Raw genomic sequence first — 14924 nt, 5'->3', positions numbered from 1 at the left:
TTTAATTACACAATGTTTAATAATATGATTTATTTTGATTCACTACAAATTCAATGGACATGTTTTGGACATTACATCAGTATGATTAAGAAATTAATCATATAGATAAAATAATATTTATAGAAATTAGTTATAAGATTTTATGATCAGCCTTTAAAAAATAGTCAGATTTGATTGTAAAAAATCAGCTTTTATATGATATTAAAAGGTTATTTACATGGAATGTCTTTAGCTATTAGAAATATTTTAACAATAAAATAATTTCAACAATAAAAACAACAATATTATCATTCTTTTCAATGGAAATTAGTTCATTATTTTTGCATACATATTATGCAAATAAATTCTTTTGGTTTCCATTCAATATTTTTTAATGTATTAAATACCATTTAGTAATTTAATTAAATAATTTGAAAATAAGAAATTAATTTCACTATAAACTTATAAAATATAAATTTGTATGTTTGAAACAAAATATCTTCGCGATATGCTTTCCCATATAGAATGAAATTTGGCTAATTTTAAAAAATATAAAATAATAATTTGTAATATATAAATAATCTTTGATTTTTCTTATTTTTAATCGACGTTCCATGCTATAGAGAAAAGAATATTTGTGCATGAACATCATTAAAAGAAAAATTATCATTTTCAATACAAATTTTTGCAACTATTCTTCCTTCTCATCAAGAGTTTAATTTTGCTCCTAATGGTTGTGGTCTTGAACTGCGTTCGATTCTCTTTTGTTGCTGTTCAAATAGTCGTTGTTCTCTTTCTCTTCGTTTTTGTTCCCTCAATGTTTTTGTGGGATCTCCAAATTCTTTTGTTGTTTCTTCCTCCCAGCCAACAGCATTGTCTTCCCATTCTCCTAATTCATTCTGTATAAATATAGTTCCATTAATTAGTTTTATATCATTAAAAATTAAATATTGTAAGAAATATGTAATTACAGATGGTATAGGATCATTGATCACAGCAAATTTTGTTGAATTCCAGGATGTATTCTCTAAACTTTTATCTTTAATTAAAATTTTTGTCTGTGCAGTGATCTTTGGTGTCATATTCTGCAAAATTAGAAAAACTGATTAAGTATATATATATGTATATATATATTTATTTATTTATTATTAGAATATAATAGAAATAAAAAAAACCTACTTCAAAAAAATCTGGTTGTTGTTCTTCTGTAGATTCTGGTGGTTTAGATGCTTGCTGTCTATATTGTTCAATCTTTGCTTGTATTGTGTCAACTGGCCTATCTGACACGATCACGACAGGATTTTCCTCCCATTGATCCCAGTGCTCTAATTCCTTGAGCAAGCATCTTCAGTAATTACTATTATCGGAGTCAATGGTACAAAGGGATTTACATAATCTTTAGATCGTTGCAAAATATCGAATTGAAAAGATGGACGTAATACTTGAAACTCACTGGTTGTGTTGTGTTTAAGGTGTTCGGTACTACGCCAATAGCAGATAAGGGAATAGAATCACAGGATGATCTTCTTCGACGTCGAAAACAGCACATTGCTCGCCGAAATACTCCCAAAAGAAATACGACGAGTGCTTTCAATCGATTTACTAAAAATTCTATTGCCATTGTAATATCGGCATAAAACCTAACCTTTTTTGTATAATGTTAGGAAAATGTATAAGAAATGATTTTATATATTGTGACAATTTAAGATTGATCAAATGCCATTTTATTGAAAAATTTTTAGAACGATGTAATTATCTTGTTATTTTATACTTGTTTTATAAATATTAATAACAAGCAAGTAGTACTTCGTTCGGCATGCACTTATGAAATAATAAAAAGGTTATCGAAAAATATCGATTAAAATCTGTATGTCGATTGTCGACTTATTTCAACAGGTTTCTATCGCTATTGGTCACAATTTGATTTGATTGCTTTTAATCGCAATTTGAATTTGAAATTTCTCTATTATTGAGAAATAAATTTATGTACGAAATAAATTAATTAAAATAAAATAGAAATTATTTATTTCATAAAAAAAATATTATTACATTTAAAAAAATCATTTATGTACGAACACATTTCTCTCGTTTTGTTTTACGATCAAATTGACATTTTTCATATGGACCACATTTTATTCCAGCGCAATAAACATCATCTGAAAAATAAATTTTATGATATATTTTAAAAAAATATCGTAGAAAAAGAATTTTAAAAAGATATATCAAAAAGATATATTGAAAAAAATGTATCTTTTTTACCATTCGATCCTTTATATCCATTGCCAGTATTAATAGGACTTGCTTGAACACAAGATTCACTTCCACATTTATTTGGACAACATTTTTCATTAAAAAAACATTGGTAATCGGAAACACATCTAGGAGTGCATTTTGAAACACTATTTCTTAATGGACAATGACCCTCTTTATCTGAAAGATAGAAAGTTATAAGAAAAGAACAAATTTTAATTTTTGTTCTATTTTTTGAAAATATAAATTCATATAAATATTTAATAATATATAAAATTTTACTATGGCTTAATTAAAATTTTTATTAATTATTGTTTAAGACTTCGTATTAATATTTATAATAAATATTAAATATAGAAATAAATTTCATTATAACAAAATATAAGAAAACAAGTGTTGAGCAAGAATGAATTTTTAATATTATAAATAATATTTGGTATTATATCTTATATCTGATATTATTATATAATTTTAATGATATATTTTTATACTATTTCATACTCAAAACAACTTATTTAAAAGTACATATTCATATCATTAATTAACTTACAAGATAGTTGACAGACTGCTGTGGCAATTAATAAACATGCTAACACGAGAATTGTTCCTTTTTCTATGACAAAATAAAGTTCATTATCCATATATCAAATTATTAGTGATTATATTGAATAATCTCAATATAAATAAAAAGTAGATTATATTTTCATCTAAAATTATATAATGATAAATTAATTTTTTTTACATTTCAAAAATATATTTTTTTTCAATTTTCAGGAATAAAAAATTGTTCATTTTCTTATCTTTTTATCTTATAATGTTTTTTACACTAAATATACATGTATCAAAATATTGTACATACAAAAATATATATAGAAACTTACACAAAACACATACTATACATTTTTGTTTATTCAAGATCCTGTTTCACAATATATATTGTTCTTCCTCTGAATAAGATCCAGTTCGAAGATGAAACACGTCTAACTGATGTAAGATAAGAGTTTAGCCTTTTAAATCTTTAATATTTTCTTTCCTTCTTTATCTGCTTGTCAATCTCTATGTTATTACCTTTATCGTTTACCACCTCTACTTTGCGGTCAGCAAAAGGAAAATAGTCATGAAACTATGTACTTGTATAAGTTAGTTACATTTAATTGATTCTATTTCTCAATATTCCCCGATTTCAATTTATGAATTATGAATTATTATTCAAATTATGAATTTTTTGTAAATTTTTATTTTCGCTATTGTTATATTTGTATTATGATTCAACAGTTCGATGAATAAAGCAGTTTGGTATCTCAATTGTGTAAGTAAATTTGAATGACTCATGCAAATGTCCGTTCTTTGATTGACGCAAATTATTTTTATGAAAATTCTTGTCAATGGAATTAATCAATAAGTGCTATGAAAATTGTACGTAGTTCACGACTAATTTTAGAAATAATAAGTATTTTCATTATTCATTGTAGATTAAATAAAACATTCTTTTTTATTTTTTCTAATATTAAAAGCTTTTTATTCGTTTAATGTAAAAAATATCTTAATTATTTTTTTATTTTTTATTGAATATGCATAAATTTAATTTCATTTAATCTTCATTTCATTGTTTATCTCTTTAAGATTCTATTAAAATAAATTGTAAGTATGTTAAAACATACTTATATGTTTTAACATTTAACTTAACATAAATTTTGAAAATAATTTTCTGATACGTCCATTATTCATATTCATATTTATATTCTCAAATAATATATATTGGATTGTATTTGTAAATTTTTGTACTATTACATATAGATTCTATTAAGATTTTTAATCAACAGGCAAAACAAATTAATAAAATTAATCAAATATCGAGGGTATATTATTTGTTAAGCGCATAAATTTTATAAAATCTAAAAATGTCTTATAGAATAGAATAGTAATATAGACGAAGAAAATGAATAGTGGGAGAAAAATAAAAATAGGATAAAAATATTGAAATTAGTGTCATCTCTAGAGTGCCTCAAATGAAACATAAAAAAAAGAAAATAGACAAAAATAGAGATAATATAAGAATTAATTAATAATGCCATCTTAAATATCAAAAATAAACTTAAAAAATAAGATAAAATAATGTAAGAATTAAAGAGTAACGTCATCTTTTAATACTTCAAAAATATTTTTAATATGCATAAAAGATAGCGCTAATGATTAATTCTTATTCTATCTCTATCTCTCTCTTATTATTTTCTATCCTTATTGCAGCATTCTAAAGATGGCGCTGATATTAATATTTTTATGTTATTTCTATCCTTCTTCTGCTATTTGATCTTTGTTGTTTATATTTGCTTTTGGTATGACTATAGATAAGTATAGAATGTCAATTGAACACATTTCTTTCTCTTTTAAAGCTATTTTTTTCTTAATTTTTAATGTAAAAAATATTTTACATCATATTTTTAGCATGACGATTATACAATATAATATTTTGATATATTATATATTTTCGTAAAATTATTTCAAAGATTAAAAAAAATAAAAGGCATTGCATCTAGTTTTTAAATATAAGAATATAATAATATACAGAAAAAATGAAATTTGTTTTTAATTAAACAATTTAAATATTTTAAATAGTATTAAATATTATTATACCATTAAATAAATTTAAAATTTTGTTAATTAACATGAAAATATAAATTTATTATTAAATGATATAAATATATTACAATTATTTATTTTTGGTATAATAGAAATATGGCACAGAATATTTTATTAATATAATAGTAAATAAAAATTATATTTTCATATTAATGCTTTAGCATGATTTGCAATTATTTTTACTAATTATTATAAAAATAATAAGGATAATTATTTGGATTGACTCTGGGATTGACATTTCTGGAAATATCATAAGAATCTTCTGACAGTGGGATGTCTATAGATTCTTGAATATCTGGCTTTTGACAAGCCATGGCTCCACAACGATTCTTACAACATTTCATTGTTCCTCTGCAATCACTATCAACACTACAAGTTGATGAACATATCCATCTTCCTTTAGGTATTGCTGGGCAGGAACCTGGTTTTTCTAAATACATATATTAAATCAAATTTAAACTAAAGATCATTAATTTTTTAAAATTGTTAAATTATTATTTTAAAAATTGCTATAGTTATATATATATATCTATATTATTATTATTGATACAGAAATTTTGTTATTGATAAAAAACAAATGTTATTTTATTATACCTTTAGAAGTTTTCCTCATAGTCACAGGTTTTGTGCAAACAAAGCCTCCACAATTAGTAGGACAACATTTGCCAATTCCTAAGCAATGTGAATCAGAAAAACAAGATTGACTACAAATATACACTGGCAATGGTGGTGGACAGGAACCTGGTTTCTCAACAAATGGTTCATATCTGTATTCATCTCTATGAAAATATATAAATTGTATAGAGAAATCATTATAATTAATTAATTAATTAAACAAAATAGGAACAAACCTGAATTGACCATATGTAATGGTGAAGTATAACATCAATGTGAAAATTATTAAAAGCTTCATTGTTCAATGTTTTCCTTGCATAAAATTACTAAAAACAAAATTACAAAAAAATAGCATTGTAAATATTTTAAATTATATTTTATTTTTAAAATTTTATTAAACTTTTTTATAAAATTTTCACTATCATGCTTTCAAAAACATCTTCATCACATCTATTTTTTGATAATGATAATCGTTGCTACAGATTCTCTAATAGTTCACGAAAATATATAAATTATTATGTATTATTATTTTTCAGAATAAATAAAATTGTGAAATAAAATTGTGAAAATGTTACTTTATTCTTACTTAAAGAAGTGATCACGACTTCCGCTTTGTCGGAGGGAGAACAATTTTTCTACTATATAAGATTGATTCTTACTTAATGATAAATGTGCGGAGCATGTGGTAATTTTGTAAGGGAAATTGAGAATCGTTGCTTCTATTTCGGATGTCGAACCGCAGCGATAATTAACCGGACAAATTCAATTAACAAGAAATCTAAATCGAACGGAAGAAAGATAACGCTTTCTATGAGCTTTAGGGATAAAGAATGAACGAATGCCTGTAGTCTGGATGATTTCCTGATTTTATTCATTGAGAAACAGAATTTTTTAATATAAATTTATAGTCGCTTTTCATATTAAATTTTATATTTAATAAAAAACGATTTGCAAATTTTTTAATTTTTTGTGAAATAAATTATGATGAATTATGATAAAATAAATGATTAATTTCATATTTTATTAAGTTTACTATTCTTGTTTTTTGATCAAATAATAAATATGATGAAAATTCGTAATTGTCAATAAAAAGAATTAAATATTAATATTGCGCTCAAATATGATTTACTGTTTAAACGATTTCAAAAAATTTAAGTTTATGTTTATTTTATTCTTTTTGAATTTCAATATATTTATATGTTTATCCAAAAAACTATCTTTTTAAGCGAGGAAATACCTTTATGATACCAAAGATAATTGTATATTGTAAGGAAAGAAACGTATGTCGTTCGCCACAAACGTTGAACACTTTTTGAAAATTTAAACACGCTTAGTTATTCCTATGATGTTGATAGCACGACAGGTTATTCGATACTGTCGAGCACACTTTCAATTGCATGTTTTATTCAGAAATGCGTTTGCCATTATGTACACGAATATGACATCATTTATACTTCAACATATATTAAATATATTATTTGCAAAAAATACATGTATCAATAACAAGTTGTCAATTTTACATTTTTGAAAAATAATTTTTGAATATTTATAAATGTTTATTCGTACTTATAATTTGATTAAGGAATTATTATTCAATTTATTATATTATATTATATATTTATATAATCTAAATGTTTCGATTAAAACGGCAATATTATAAAAGTTGTATTAAAAATGTATGATATTTATTTTTGAATAATAGATTATGTGAAATAATTACTTTCACATTTTTTTCCATCCGTTATTTGTAAAATTTGCATAAACGGATCCGTCGAATTACATAATCCATTTTAAGCGCGTGATTTTCGAGGATAACCGATTTTTCTGGAAACAGAATAACGTTTTTTTTTTTTTTTAGTATATTGCTTGATAAAAATTACAATCTAATCGATAATATCAATCAATTTTATACTCATTTTATATCATATTATAAAATTATATTCAATTTATAATAATTGAATATTAATCATTTCATAATTATATCATATTATAAAATTCTGTTCAATTCATGATAATTGAGTATCATCATAGTTTATTGGCTATCATTATATTGACATGAAGAGTCAATTGAAATAATTTGTCACAATTTGTTATTTTCATTTTTATTGACGTAGACATAAATATAAAAAGGTAGTAGATTCAGTAGAAAAAACAAAAATGATTTTGCAACAAAATTATTATAACATAATTACGACATTACAATTAAAACGATAAATGCATTCTTGGTACTTGAAACACATTTCATTCGTTGCTCTATGTATAAAATTATAGAAAAAAGAATTCAATGCTTATATATACAGAATATCGTTTGTATTAGAGAATGATTGATATAATGATATATACGAATTGAATGATCGATGATAAAATGACGCAATGCCACGTTTCGATATACAGTCTTTTGGAATCGTTCAAACACTTTTTTTTAACAATTATATATATATATATATAACGTTTAAATTGATCTAATTTAATAATAAGGATATATATATATATAGATAATGGATTATAGAAATAATATATCATAAAGTAGAAGACAGTATATACAAATTGTGGTCTTGGCTTCCTGCCAAATGACGAAAATTTGATTTGGCGCTCGCTAGCATTGTATTCCTTTTTGGATCGAGATCCGAGCAATTAATATACAACTTAATGGCATAATTAGAAAGCCTCGAATGCTTAATTAATCAACTCTTTCTCTAAATTTCCTAAAGATAAATAAAATAATTCTTTGAATGTAATTAAAAATTAAAAATTTTCAAAGATATCAAATAAAATAATCTTGATTATTTGAAATCTTTAAAAATTTGTATTATTACTAATTTTTATAACTAATTTTTATTAATAAATTTATTATTATTAATAATAACTTCAACTTATTTAATAATTAAAATATATAAAATCTCTTGATGCTTTTAGAGATATTTTTGTTATTATGAATAATGATTATTAGATATTAATAACAACAATAAATCAATAATTAATTTATGCATCGATTTCATTCTCGCAATGCATTCGAGGCAGTTTAAAAATAATAACGAATAATAGACGTATGTTAACACAAATAACATAAAATAATCTACAGATGAAATCATGCTTTACCGAGTATTGAAAAAAAAGAAAAAAAAATATACGTGCCGTGTTTCGAATATAGATTTAAGACATTTTACAGATTCTTCCCAATACGAATCATCTTGAAACGAACAATTTACATTTAAATACATTACTAATACTAACGATTACGAAGGACACACTTTAGTATTTGAAGTTATGTTCCAATAAAAACAATTGTCGAGAGCACTTCAGTCGATCCATTTGTTAAGATTTTCCGGGAATAAAAAGCAATAATGCTTTCGTTTGTAGTATTCTTTTTTTCTTTTATTTTTTAGCGATGACTGTAACAGAAAGATGAAAAAAAAAGCATTACGAATCAATTATAAAAGAAAAATGAATTTTATGTATATAATGTTCGAAGTAACCAACGATGATGAAAGTTCGTTCAAGCAATCAACCTTCGTAATTCCCCAAGTGAAAGGGGGAACAAGCAATGATTAATCTGCAACATGTTCGTGGAATAGATTTCAATGAACTTTTTTACTCGTTGAATATAATTTTCCTTAAAGAGTAATTTATAAAATTTTTTCTCGATATACGATGAATAAGTCAGGAATTTTTATAATTTAGTTACACTTCGAACAAATTTCATTATTCAACGCTATATTTTTCCCTAATTTTTTCTAATACGATAACAAATATTCATATCGACGTAAAAAGAAAAAAAGCAATTTTACCTCTTGGTGGAACGGGAGGTGCAGGCATGTTCGTTACATCGGCTTTGTGATCCTGAGGAACATCGACATTCATATATTCCGGTAGTTTACCGATATCCGGCACATCCACGTCCTCCGAATTATTCATCAAATTTGTTTCCACGTATTCCTCGTTGCTTTTACTTTCGACTTCATTCGCAACATGACCTTGATTATTTTTACTTTGGATTTCATTCGTGATATGATCTTGACCTTGCCCATTATTGGATGTCTCGACCTTGAACGAGTTTTTTGAAGTTTCGCACACGTGACTTGATTCGAGCAAGTGTCTCTGTTCAATCTGGTGACCTTGGACAGTTTCTTGAAACGAAGTGACGCAGGCGGGTCTCACGTTCACGTAATTTGTAGGAATGCCAGCTGGCGGCACTGGCGCGGAGTTCAACGTAGTAGGATCTATGTTTGCATAACTGTTACCAGGATGTCTAGAAGATGCGTCTGATTCTAAGATATCAGTTGTTGCTGGAGATGAATTTTGTATCATATCCAGGTACTTGGGATGATCACAGGGGGAGTTTGGTGTTTTTGGTTCCTTCAGAGAAGTCTCTGTCTTGAAAGCTATTTATAATTATTGAAAATAATTAGAATTTTTATTCAGATATTAATTTCAGATTATTCAAAATTAAAATTGTATTTTTGCCTTATCATTGTATTAGTATTTATTTAAATTATTTATTTATGATAATTATTATTTCTTAGATTTTAAGTTAAAAACAAAATTATAATAAATTTTATTAAAGATTGTTGTGAACGTCATTATTCGATTTAAGTAAATTTAGTTTTAGTAGCTTACAATGGATGGGTAATCCCGAAGGTGGAAAGGCGATGTAATATTCAGTATCCTCGGTCCTTGATGGCGTCTGCGATGGTCTCAGATCAAGATCGTTTCCAGTCGAGGAACGAGGAGAGGGAGAATATCTAAGCGCCGGTGAATATCTTCCAGTGAATGGTTTCGGAGTTGGTGGTATTTCGTACGACATCACACCCGGTTTGTCCTCTCTGACATTTTGTAACTGGAATAATTTTTCATTTATAGAAAAATGTCAAGTTTAATTAAAATATTTTTATTTATTTTCTAATTACAATTATTTCAAAAATACCAACCCGACGATCCTCGGTATCAGAATGAGTTCCACTATCGCCTAAACTAGTTCCGCTACATCCGCTAGCAGTACTCATTCTACCAGATGAAGAGGAGCCTAAGAAAATAGAAATTAACTGTAATTCTTTTCAAAAAAAAAAAAAAATAAATAATATGTTTTTAAGAAATTTCTTTTTAACGTTTTATCTTTTAACATAAATGATTATCATTATTAAAATACATACTTGAAACGCTACGCAGACTCAAACTACTAACTGGTCTACGATCAGCCAGTGCGCCATTAACATTCTCTGTTTTGCCGGTCGAAGAAGAATCGTCACTTCCATTCGAAGAATCTTTCGAATCTAAATAAAATTGGAAAGTAAAAATAAAGCGTTTGCACCAATATTAAGGAAGTTACGAATATTGATTATCCGTGTAACATTATACGCTTCGAACGAACCTTTCTTTCCTTTAGAAAAGAATTTCCTAATTCTATCAAAAGGCGTTGGAGCCTTCATCTCTTCTTTCATTCTTTTCTGTATCCTTTCATACTCTTCTCTCATTGCAGTGAGCTGCCTCTGTTTGTCTTTGAAGCTTTGTTGAACGTCGTTACGATTCCTCCAATTCTCGACCAATCTCTCCACTTCTGTTATCGTGAACACGTTATTCTTGAAGTCGTTTATGATCTCTAATAACTCGTCCTGAGGTCCGGACGGCTCCCTCGATTTCACGCTGCTGCAATTGGAAGTCGTTCTTCCATAAGAGCAGGAAGATTGACTGTTTTCCTCTCGAGCAGCCACGGGATGAGAATCTGAACGATTCTGCGTAGGCGTCCCTGTTCGGGACGGTTGCTGGTTTGGTATATTCGATGTTGGTGTTTTGGGACCTTGAACGATGGGAATTTGAACTTTTAAACTTTTAAACGTATTTGAAAATTGAAAAGTTATGAAATTTAAATATTTATTAAAATTGTACACTAGATGTTAAGATTTAAATATTCAAAAAATTCCAAGAGTTTTCTTATCTTTTAATTTTTACATGTATCTATATATAAGAGTAATATAATTGATTTTATACCAGCTGGATGCATTTTCATGTAACCTTGAAGAGAAAGTTCAAGGCCGTTCGTAATGGTTGACGTCGATGTCGGTGTTGATGGGTTGACGATGACTGGAGTTGGTGCTGGTACGATCGAGTAATTCGCCTCAATGGGATTAGTAGTGGTTACTGGTAATTGACCTGGCAAGATTATGGACGTTATTGGTCTTGCGGCCGGTGGTACCGAATAAGCTTCGCTCAAAGGTCGTGGACGACAATAATCTTCCTTGTCGTTATTGGTTTCGTTTGTTGTGTTAGTCGTTGATGGTTCCGTACCTAGAAAATATTCCCAGTTTTATTATCGAGCAATTGAGATTAATAATTCAAGTTCTTTTTTCAGATTTTTCCCAATTTTCATTAAAAAATATATATATAAAATAAATCTAAGCAAAGAAGGGACACTCACTTGCCGCTTGATCCGTCGTGGTCTCGCTGATCACTTTCAAGTAGCTGTACATGTTAGTGAACTCGTTCATTTGCTGCGGCAGCGCGCACGAGGATTCAAGGGGAAGCCCGAAACATGCAATTCAAAGACAAAATACCAGTTAATTCACCGAAATAAATTAATAAAAAAAAAAAAAAGAAAAAAATTATTAAATCGATTGGAATGCTCATTAGTACATTGCGGATTTTTATAAGGATTTTTACATATTTTATACAACATGACATGAATTTACAAGAATGTTTTAATCGCATGCATTGTATATCTTTCATCCTGTATTAAAATTTTAATTGAACATGGAAACTGAATCTTGAATCTTGAAATCTTTAAAAATCTTAACTGATCTTAAGTGGATGTGATAGATTACAATTAATCGATGAATCGATTTTTTTCACAAATTCCAACGAATTCTAACTGATTACGTTTTTCAATAGAAGATCTGATTGAAGGTACACGAGTGATCAAAGGAAAAGAGAAGCTAGATATTGATATCCAAGCGACAGTTGCAATTAGGAATAGAGAAATATCGCGGAAGTACCGGTTTCATTGGACTAACTGTGACGTCGTTTAAAGGCGATGTTTTTGTACCATGTAGCCACGAAGCTGATGCGCAAGTCTCGCGTGTCCCGCCTGCTCCGCAAGATCCGCAGGAGTGAGTTCCGACACGTTCCTCAGATCGCATGCTATGTCACCGCCTGGACATTCCAATAGTTGCCAAGCTAATCGTTCCAGACCGAAACGGGCGGCGAAATGTAGCAACGTCGGATTTTCTTCGGGACCTAAATTGATCAAGGATTATTAAATCTCAATTTGAAAAAATTCCAACAAATTTTTCTTTTCAAAATTTCAATCTCAAATGAAATATCATTGATTTGAATATAGTTTTGATTGAAATATTGAAATATTGAATTGATTGAATCAAATTACTCTGATAATAAAACTTATTATATCTTATATTCTTACCAACCAGTCTTTCTATTTAATCCAGGAAGCGTAAAATAAATAATTTGAATAAATTTAAATCCAGACTATACGTATATTTTTCTCAGTTGAGAAGAACAATTCAAACTAGAACTAGGGGACTCACTCGAGTGGACTTTTTGAGCAGAGACCACTCCACTGGGCGTGGATAGGAGGTTAAAATGCGGTGGAACGTTTCGTTGAAACGCGTGGACCATCCAATTATCCAATTGTTCCCTGTCACCAGGATTGAAGCCAAATGTCTGCGAATAAAATAGCAAATTATGAAGAATTCTCAATAAATTGAATTATCGCTTATCCGAATTATTACCTGACACATAAATTCTAAGGGATTGTCGTGAGCCCTGAGGATCTGATCGAGTTCCCTGAGCCTGCTCTCGCACTTCACCTGTCTCACACCCAACGGACAACCGTTCTTCGATATACGAACACCGACCAGCATCGACACTTCCAAACATCTGTCAGGAATGGAGAATTGCAAGGCGTAGGGATTCCTTCGTTTCACGTGGGCGATGTCGATCGCCTCGCCGCAACGATCCACGATCACCGACACGTTATCCTCGGGTCGTAAGGGATCATTCAGCAACGCTATTATCCGATTGTGGCCCTGAAAGGATTCTCGATTAATTTTATTTTACTTGCAGTTCCTCCTCTCTTCGAAAACTTAACCACAAATTTGCCTCGTATATATATATTTCACACGTCATAGGGAGAAGAAAAAATTAAAACGTTGATTTAACCTACCAACTTCACTTTCTTCGGATGAACCGAAAACGCCGTTTTGTCGCTTCTCAATGCAGGAGGTGGCGTGGTACCAAGAATTCCAATAGCTGCACCCAATAATTCACCAACAAACGTCTCGTCCTGGTCTTTCACGAAGAATTTCCTCCACTGATTATACGAGACCAGAATCGATTTGTGAAGCTCGCTGATGTGGTTATCGTGTACACCTAACATCATCGCGAGCACTTTGTCGGTGATCAATTGTCTGGAGAGATTCGTCGCGTGTTCCGGACGATTTTGAATCCGTTCCAACAATATTGGACACACGACAACGATCTGCAAACGTGCCGATCGAATCCTCTCCTCGGTGCCGGCTTGTATCGATTCTTCCACAGTCACGTGACGAACTCTACAAAGAAGAACAAAGGAATGAAAATAAAAATTATAGATATTGGTCAAATCTACGTGTTCCATGAATGGTGAAAGTACGATTCAAGTGAAGATTAACCTAATGCAATTATTAGCACCCAAATGTCTGAAAATTGTCATTGAAGATAATCGTCTAACTCTTGATGTTTGTTTGCGGATTAACTTTCACTTTGACTTTTAATTTATAATTTTTGTTTAATGTGGATTTTGATTTATCTCGGGACTCACTTTCAAGATTCTCATTTCCAGATATAAATTTTTTAAATCATCGAACGGTCCTCTTATCCTTACATAGAATCCTTTTCGAAAGCTAACCTAATATTTCGACTTATATGTTTCAATTGCATTGTAATCGAACTTGAATTCGTATAAGAATAATATTCTAAATTTGTTCACTTCTCAAAAAACAGTTAAATTAATACAAAAAAGAATTTATTACACAAAGGAAATATAAAAGGACAACGTTAAAATATTGTAAGCAAAATATAGGTTAAGTAGAGTTACAAGTAGCAGTTGATTGTAATTTATTTTAAAATTGACAACTTCATGTGGTACAATCTAATAATTGTAACTTACTTGAAAGGCGGCCGGCCCTGTTGCCTACTGATCTGCTCGAAACAGGCGGTGAGATAATTAACCCATAAGCTTGAAATTTCGCTGTCTTTGCTCGATACAAAAAGTACGTCATCTTCGGGATGCGAATCGATCTTCGATAGCCCGGTTGCTGAACGAGAACCTGTAATAATTCGTGTTTGAATTCGTATTAAATTTTTACTATAAAATGGAAAAAAATAATTATATTATAATAACAATTAGAATTCAGCCCAATTCATGTTGGATGATACTTTTTACCGATTCA

The 14924-nt window shown here is 28.6% G+C and overlaps 4 protein-coding genes and 1 long non-coding RNA gene across 16 annotated transcripts in view; 1 reads left to right on the top strand and 4 right to left on the bottom strand.

Annotated features, from left to right (window-relative positions):
• Window positions 1–15: 15 nt before the first annotated feature.
• On the bottom strand, window positions 16–1600 carry LOC108003285 (receptor-binding cancer antigen expressed on SiSo cells). The gene is made up of 4 exons (XM_017065451.3): window positions 1433–1600; window positions 1159–1311; window positions 951–1064; window positions 16–878 (listed from the first exon to the last, which is right to left on the bottom strand). Exons 1-4 carry the CDS (start codon window positions 1598–1600, stop codon window positions 687–689), a joined length of 627 nt encoding a protein of 208 aa, XP_016920940.1. The 3' UTR covers window positions 16–686.
• On the top strand, window positions 1217–1992 carry LOC133666130 (uncharacterized). Its single transcript, XR_009829821.1, has 2 exons — window positions 1217–1354; window positions 1452–1992. It is a non-coding gene; the product is annotated as an uncharacterized LOC133666130 (long non-coding RNA).
• LOC108003286 (waprin-Thr1) lies at window positions 1988–3491 on the bottom strand. Of its 4 annotated transcripts, none has more exons than XM_062075372.1 (4): window positions 3129–3491; window positions 2780–2936; window positions 2239–2409; window positions 1988–2135 (listed from the first exon to the last, which is right to left on the bottom strand). In XM_062075372.1, the coding sequence occupies exons 2-4, from the start codon at window positions 2868–2870 to the stop codon at window positions 2044–2046; spliced, it is 354 nt and encodes a 117-aa protein (XP_061931356.1). In that variant the 5' UTR covers window positions 2871–2936; window positions 3129–3491; the 3' UTR covers window positions 1988–2043. The 4 variants fall into 4 exon arrangements, with proteins under 4 accessions (XP_061931356.1, XP_028525294.1, XP_016920941.1 ...); XM_028669493.2 differs by having other exon boundaries at window positions 3124–3490; XM_017065452.3 differs by having other exon boundaries at window positions 2780–2842; window positions 3124–3263.
• Window positions 3492–4890: 1399 nt separating this feature from the next.
• LOC108003320 (waprin-Phi1) lies at window positions 4891–7247 on the bottom strand. 2 transcript variants are annotated; one of them, XM_017065488.3, is made up of 4 exons: window positions 6722–7247; window positions 5721–5810; window positions 5464–5648; window positions 4891–5299 (listed from the first exon to the last, which is right to left on the bottom strand). In XM_017065488.3, the coding sequence occupies exons 2-4, from the start codon at window positions 5780–5782 to the stop codon at window positions 5052–5054; spliced, it is 495 nt and encodes a 164-aa protein (XP_016920977.1). In that variant the 5' UTR covers window positions 5783–5810; window positions 6722–7247; the 3' UTR covers window positions 4891–5051. The 2 variants fall into 2 exon arrangements, with proteins under 2 accessions (XP_016920977.1, XP_028525269.1); XM_028669468.2 differs by lacking the exon at window positions 6722–7247 and adding an exon at window positions 6071–6389.
• The window catches only part of LOC108003318 (phosphoinositide 3-kinase adapter protein 1), a 32953-nt gene continuing 24960 nt past the window's right edge, over window positions 6932–14924 (bottom strand). For 5 of the 8 annotated variants that reach the window (XM_062075370.1, XM_062075369.1, XM_062075366.1 and 2 more), the window contains 12 exons: window positions 14642–14801; window positions 13658–14045; window positions 13224–13520; window positions 13020–13155; window positions 12521–12711; window positions 11897–11969; window positions 11470–11766; window positions 10853–11278; window positions 10635–10754; window positions 10413–10507; window positions 10102–10321; window positions 7571–9866 (listed from right to left, as the gene is read on the bottom strand). In XM_062075370.1, coding sequence (XP_061931354.1) covers window positions 9238–9866; window positions 10102–10321; window positions 10413–10507; window positions 10635–10754; window positions 10853–11278; window positions 11470–11766; window positions 11897–11969; window positions 12521–12711; window positions 13020–13155; window positions 13224–13520; window positions 13658–14045; window positions 14642–14801 — 3032 coding nt within the window. In that variant the 3' untranslated portion in view covers window positions 7571–9237. Of the gene's footprint in view, window positions 7309–7570; window positions 9867–10101; window positions 10322–10412; window positions 10508–10634; window positions 10755–10852; window positions 11279–11469; window positions 11767–11896; window positions 11970–12520; window positions 12712–13019; window positions 13156–13223; window positions 13521–13657; window positions 14046–14641; window positions 14802–14924 lie in introns of those variants that run through there. The other 3 variants (XR_009829820.1, XR_009829819.1, XM_062075368.1) reach the window with 3 other exon arrangements.

Source organism: Apis cerana, linkage group LG5 (assembly GCF_029169275.1).
Source record: "Apis cerana isolate GH-2021 linkage group LG5, AcerK_1.0, whole genome shotgun sequence".
Taxonomy (NCBI): domain Eukaryota; kingdom Metazoa; phylum Arthropoda; class Insecta; order Hymenoptera; family Apidae; genus Apis; species Apis cerana.
Note: the sequence above shows the minus strand (reverse complement) of the source record. Positions and strands in the feature narration are given on the sequence as shown.

Coding starts and splice junctions, on each gene's coding strand:
- LOC108003320 (XM_017065488.3), bottom strand. CDS start 5,782: ATGAAGCTTTTAATAATTTTCACATTGATGTTATACTTCACCATTACA. Junction 5,649..5,720: donor ATTACATATGGTCAATTCAG/GTTTGTTCCTAT, acceptor ATATTTTCATAG/AGATGAATACAGATATGAAC. Junction 5,300..5,463: donor TATGAGGAAAACTTCTAAAG/GTATAATAAAAT, acceptor ATATGTATTTAG/AAAAACCAGGTTCCTGCCCA.
- LOC108003285 (XM_017065451.3), bottom strand. CDS start 1,600: ATGGCAATAGAATTTTTAGTAAATCGATTGAAAGCACTCGTCGTATTT. Junction 1,312..1,432: donor CCTTAAACACAACACAACCA/GTGAGTTTCAAG, acceptor TGCTTGCTCAAG/GAATTAGAGCACTGGGATCA. Junction 1,065..1,158: donor AACAACCAGATTTTTTTGAA/GTAGGTTTTTTT, acceptor CTAATTTTGCAG/AATATGACACCAAAGATCAC.
- LOC108003286 (XM_062075372.1), bottom strand. CDS start 2,870: ATGGATAATGAACTTTATTTTGTCATAGAAAAAGGAACAATTCTCGTG. Junction 2,410..2,779: donor AGCAGTCTGTCAACTATCTT/GTAAGTTAATTA, acceptor TCTATCTTTCAG/ATAAAGAGGGTCATTGTCCA. Junction 2,136..2,238: donor TGGATATAAAGGATCGAATG/GTAAAAAAGATA, acceptor TTTATTTTTCAG/ATGATGTTTATTGCGCTGGA.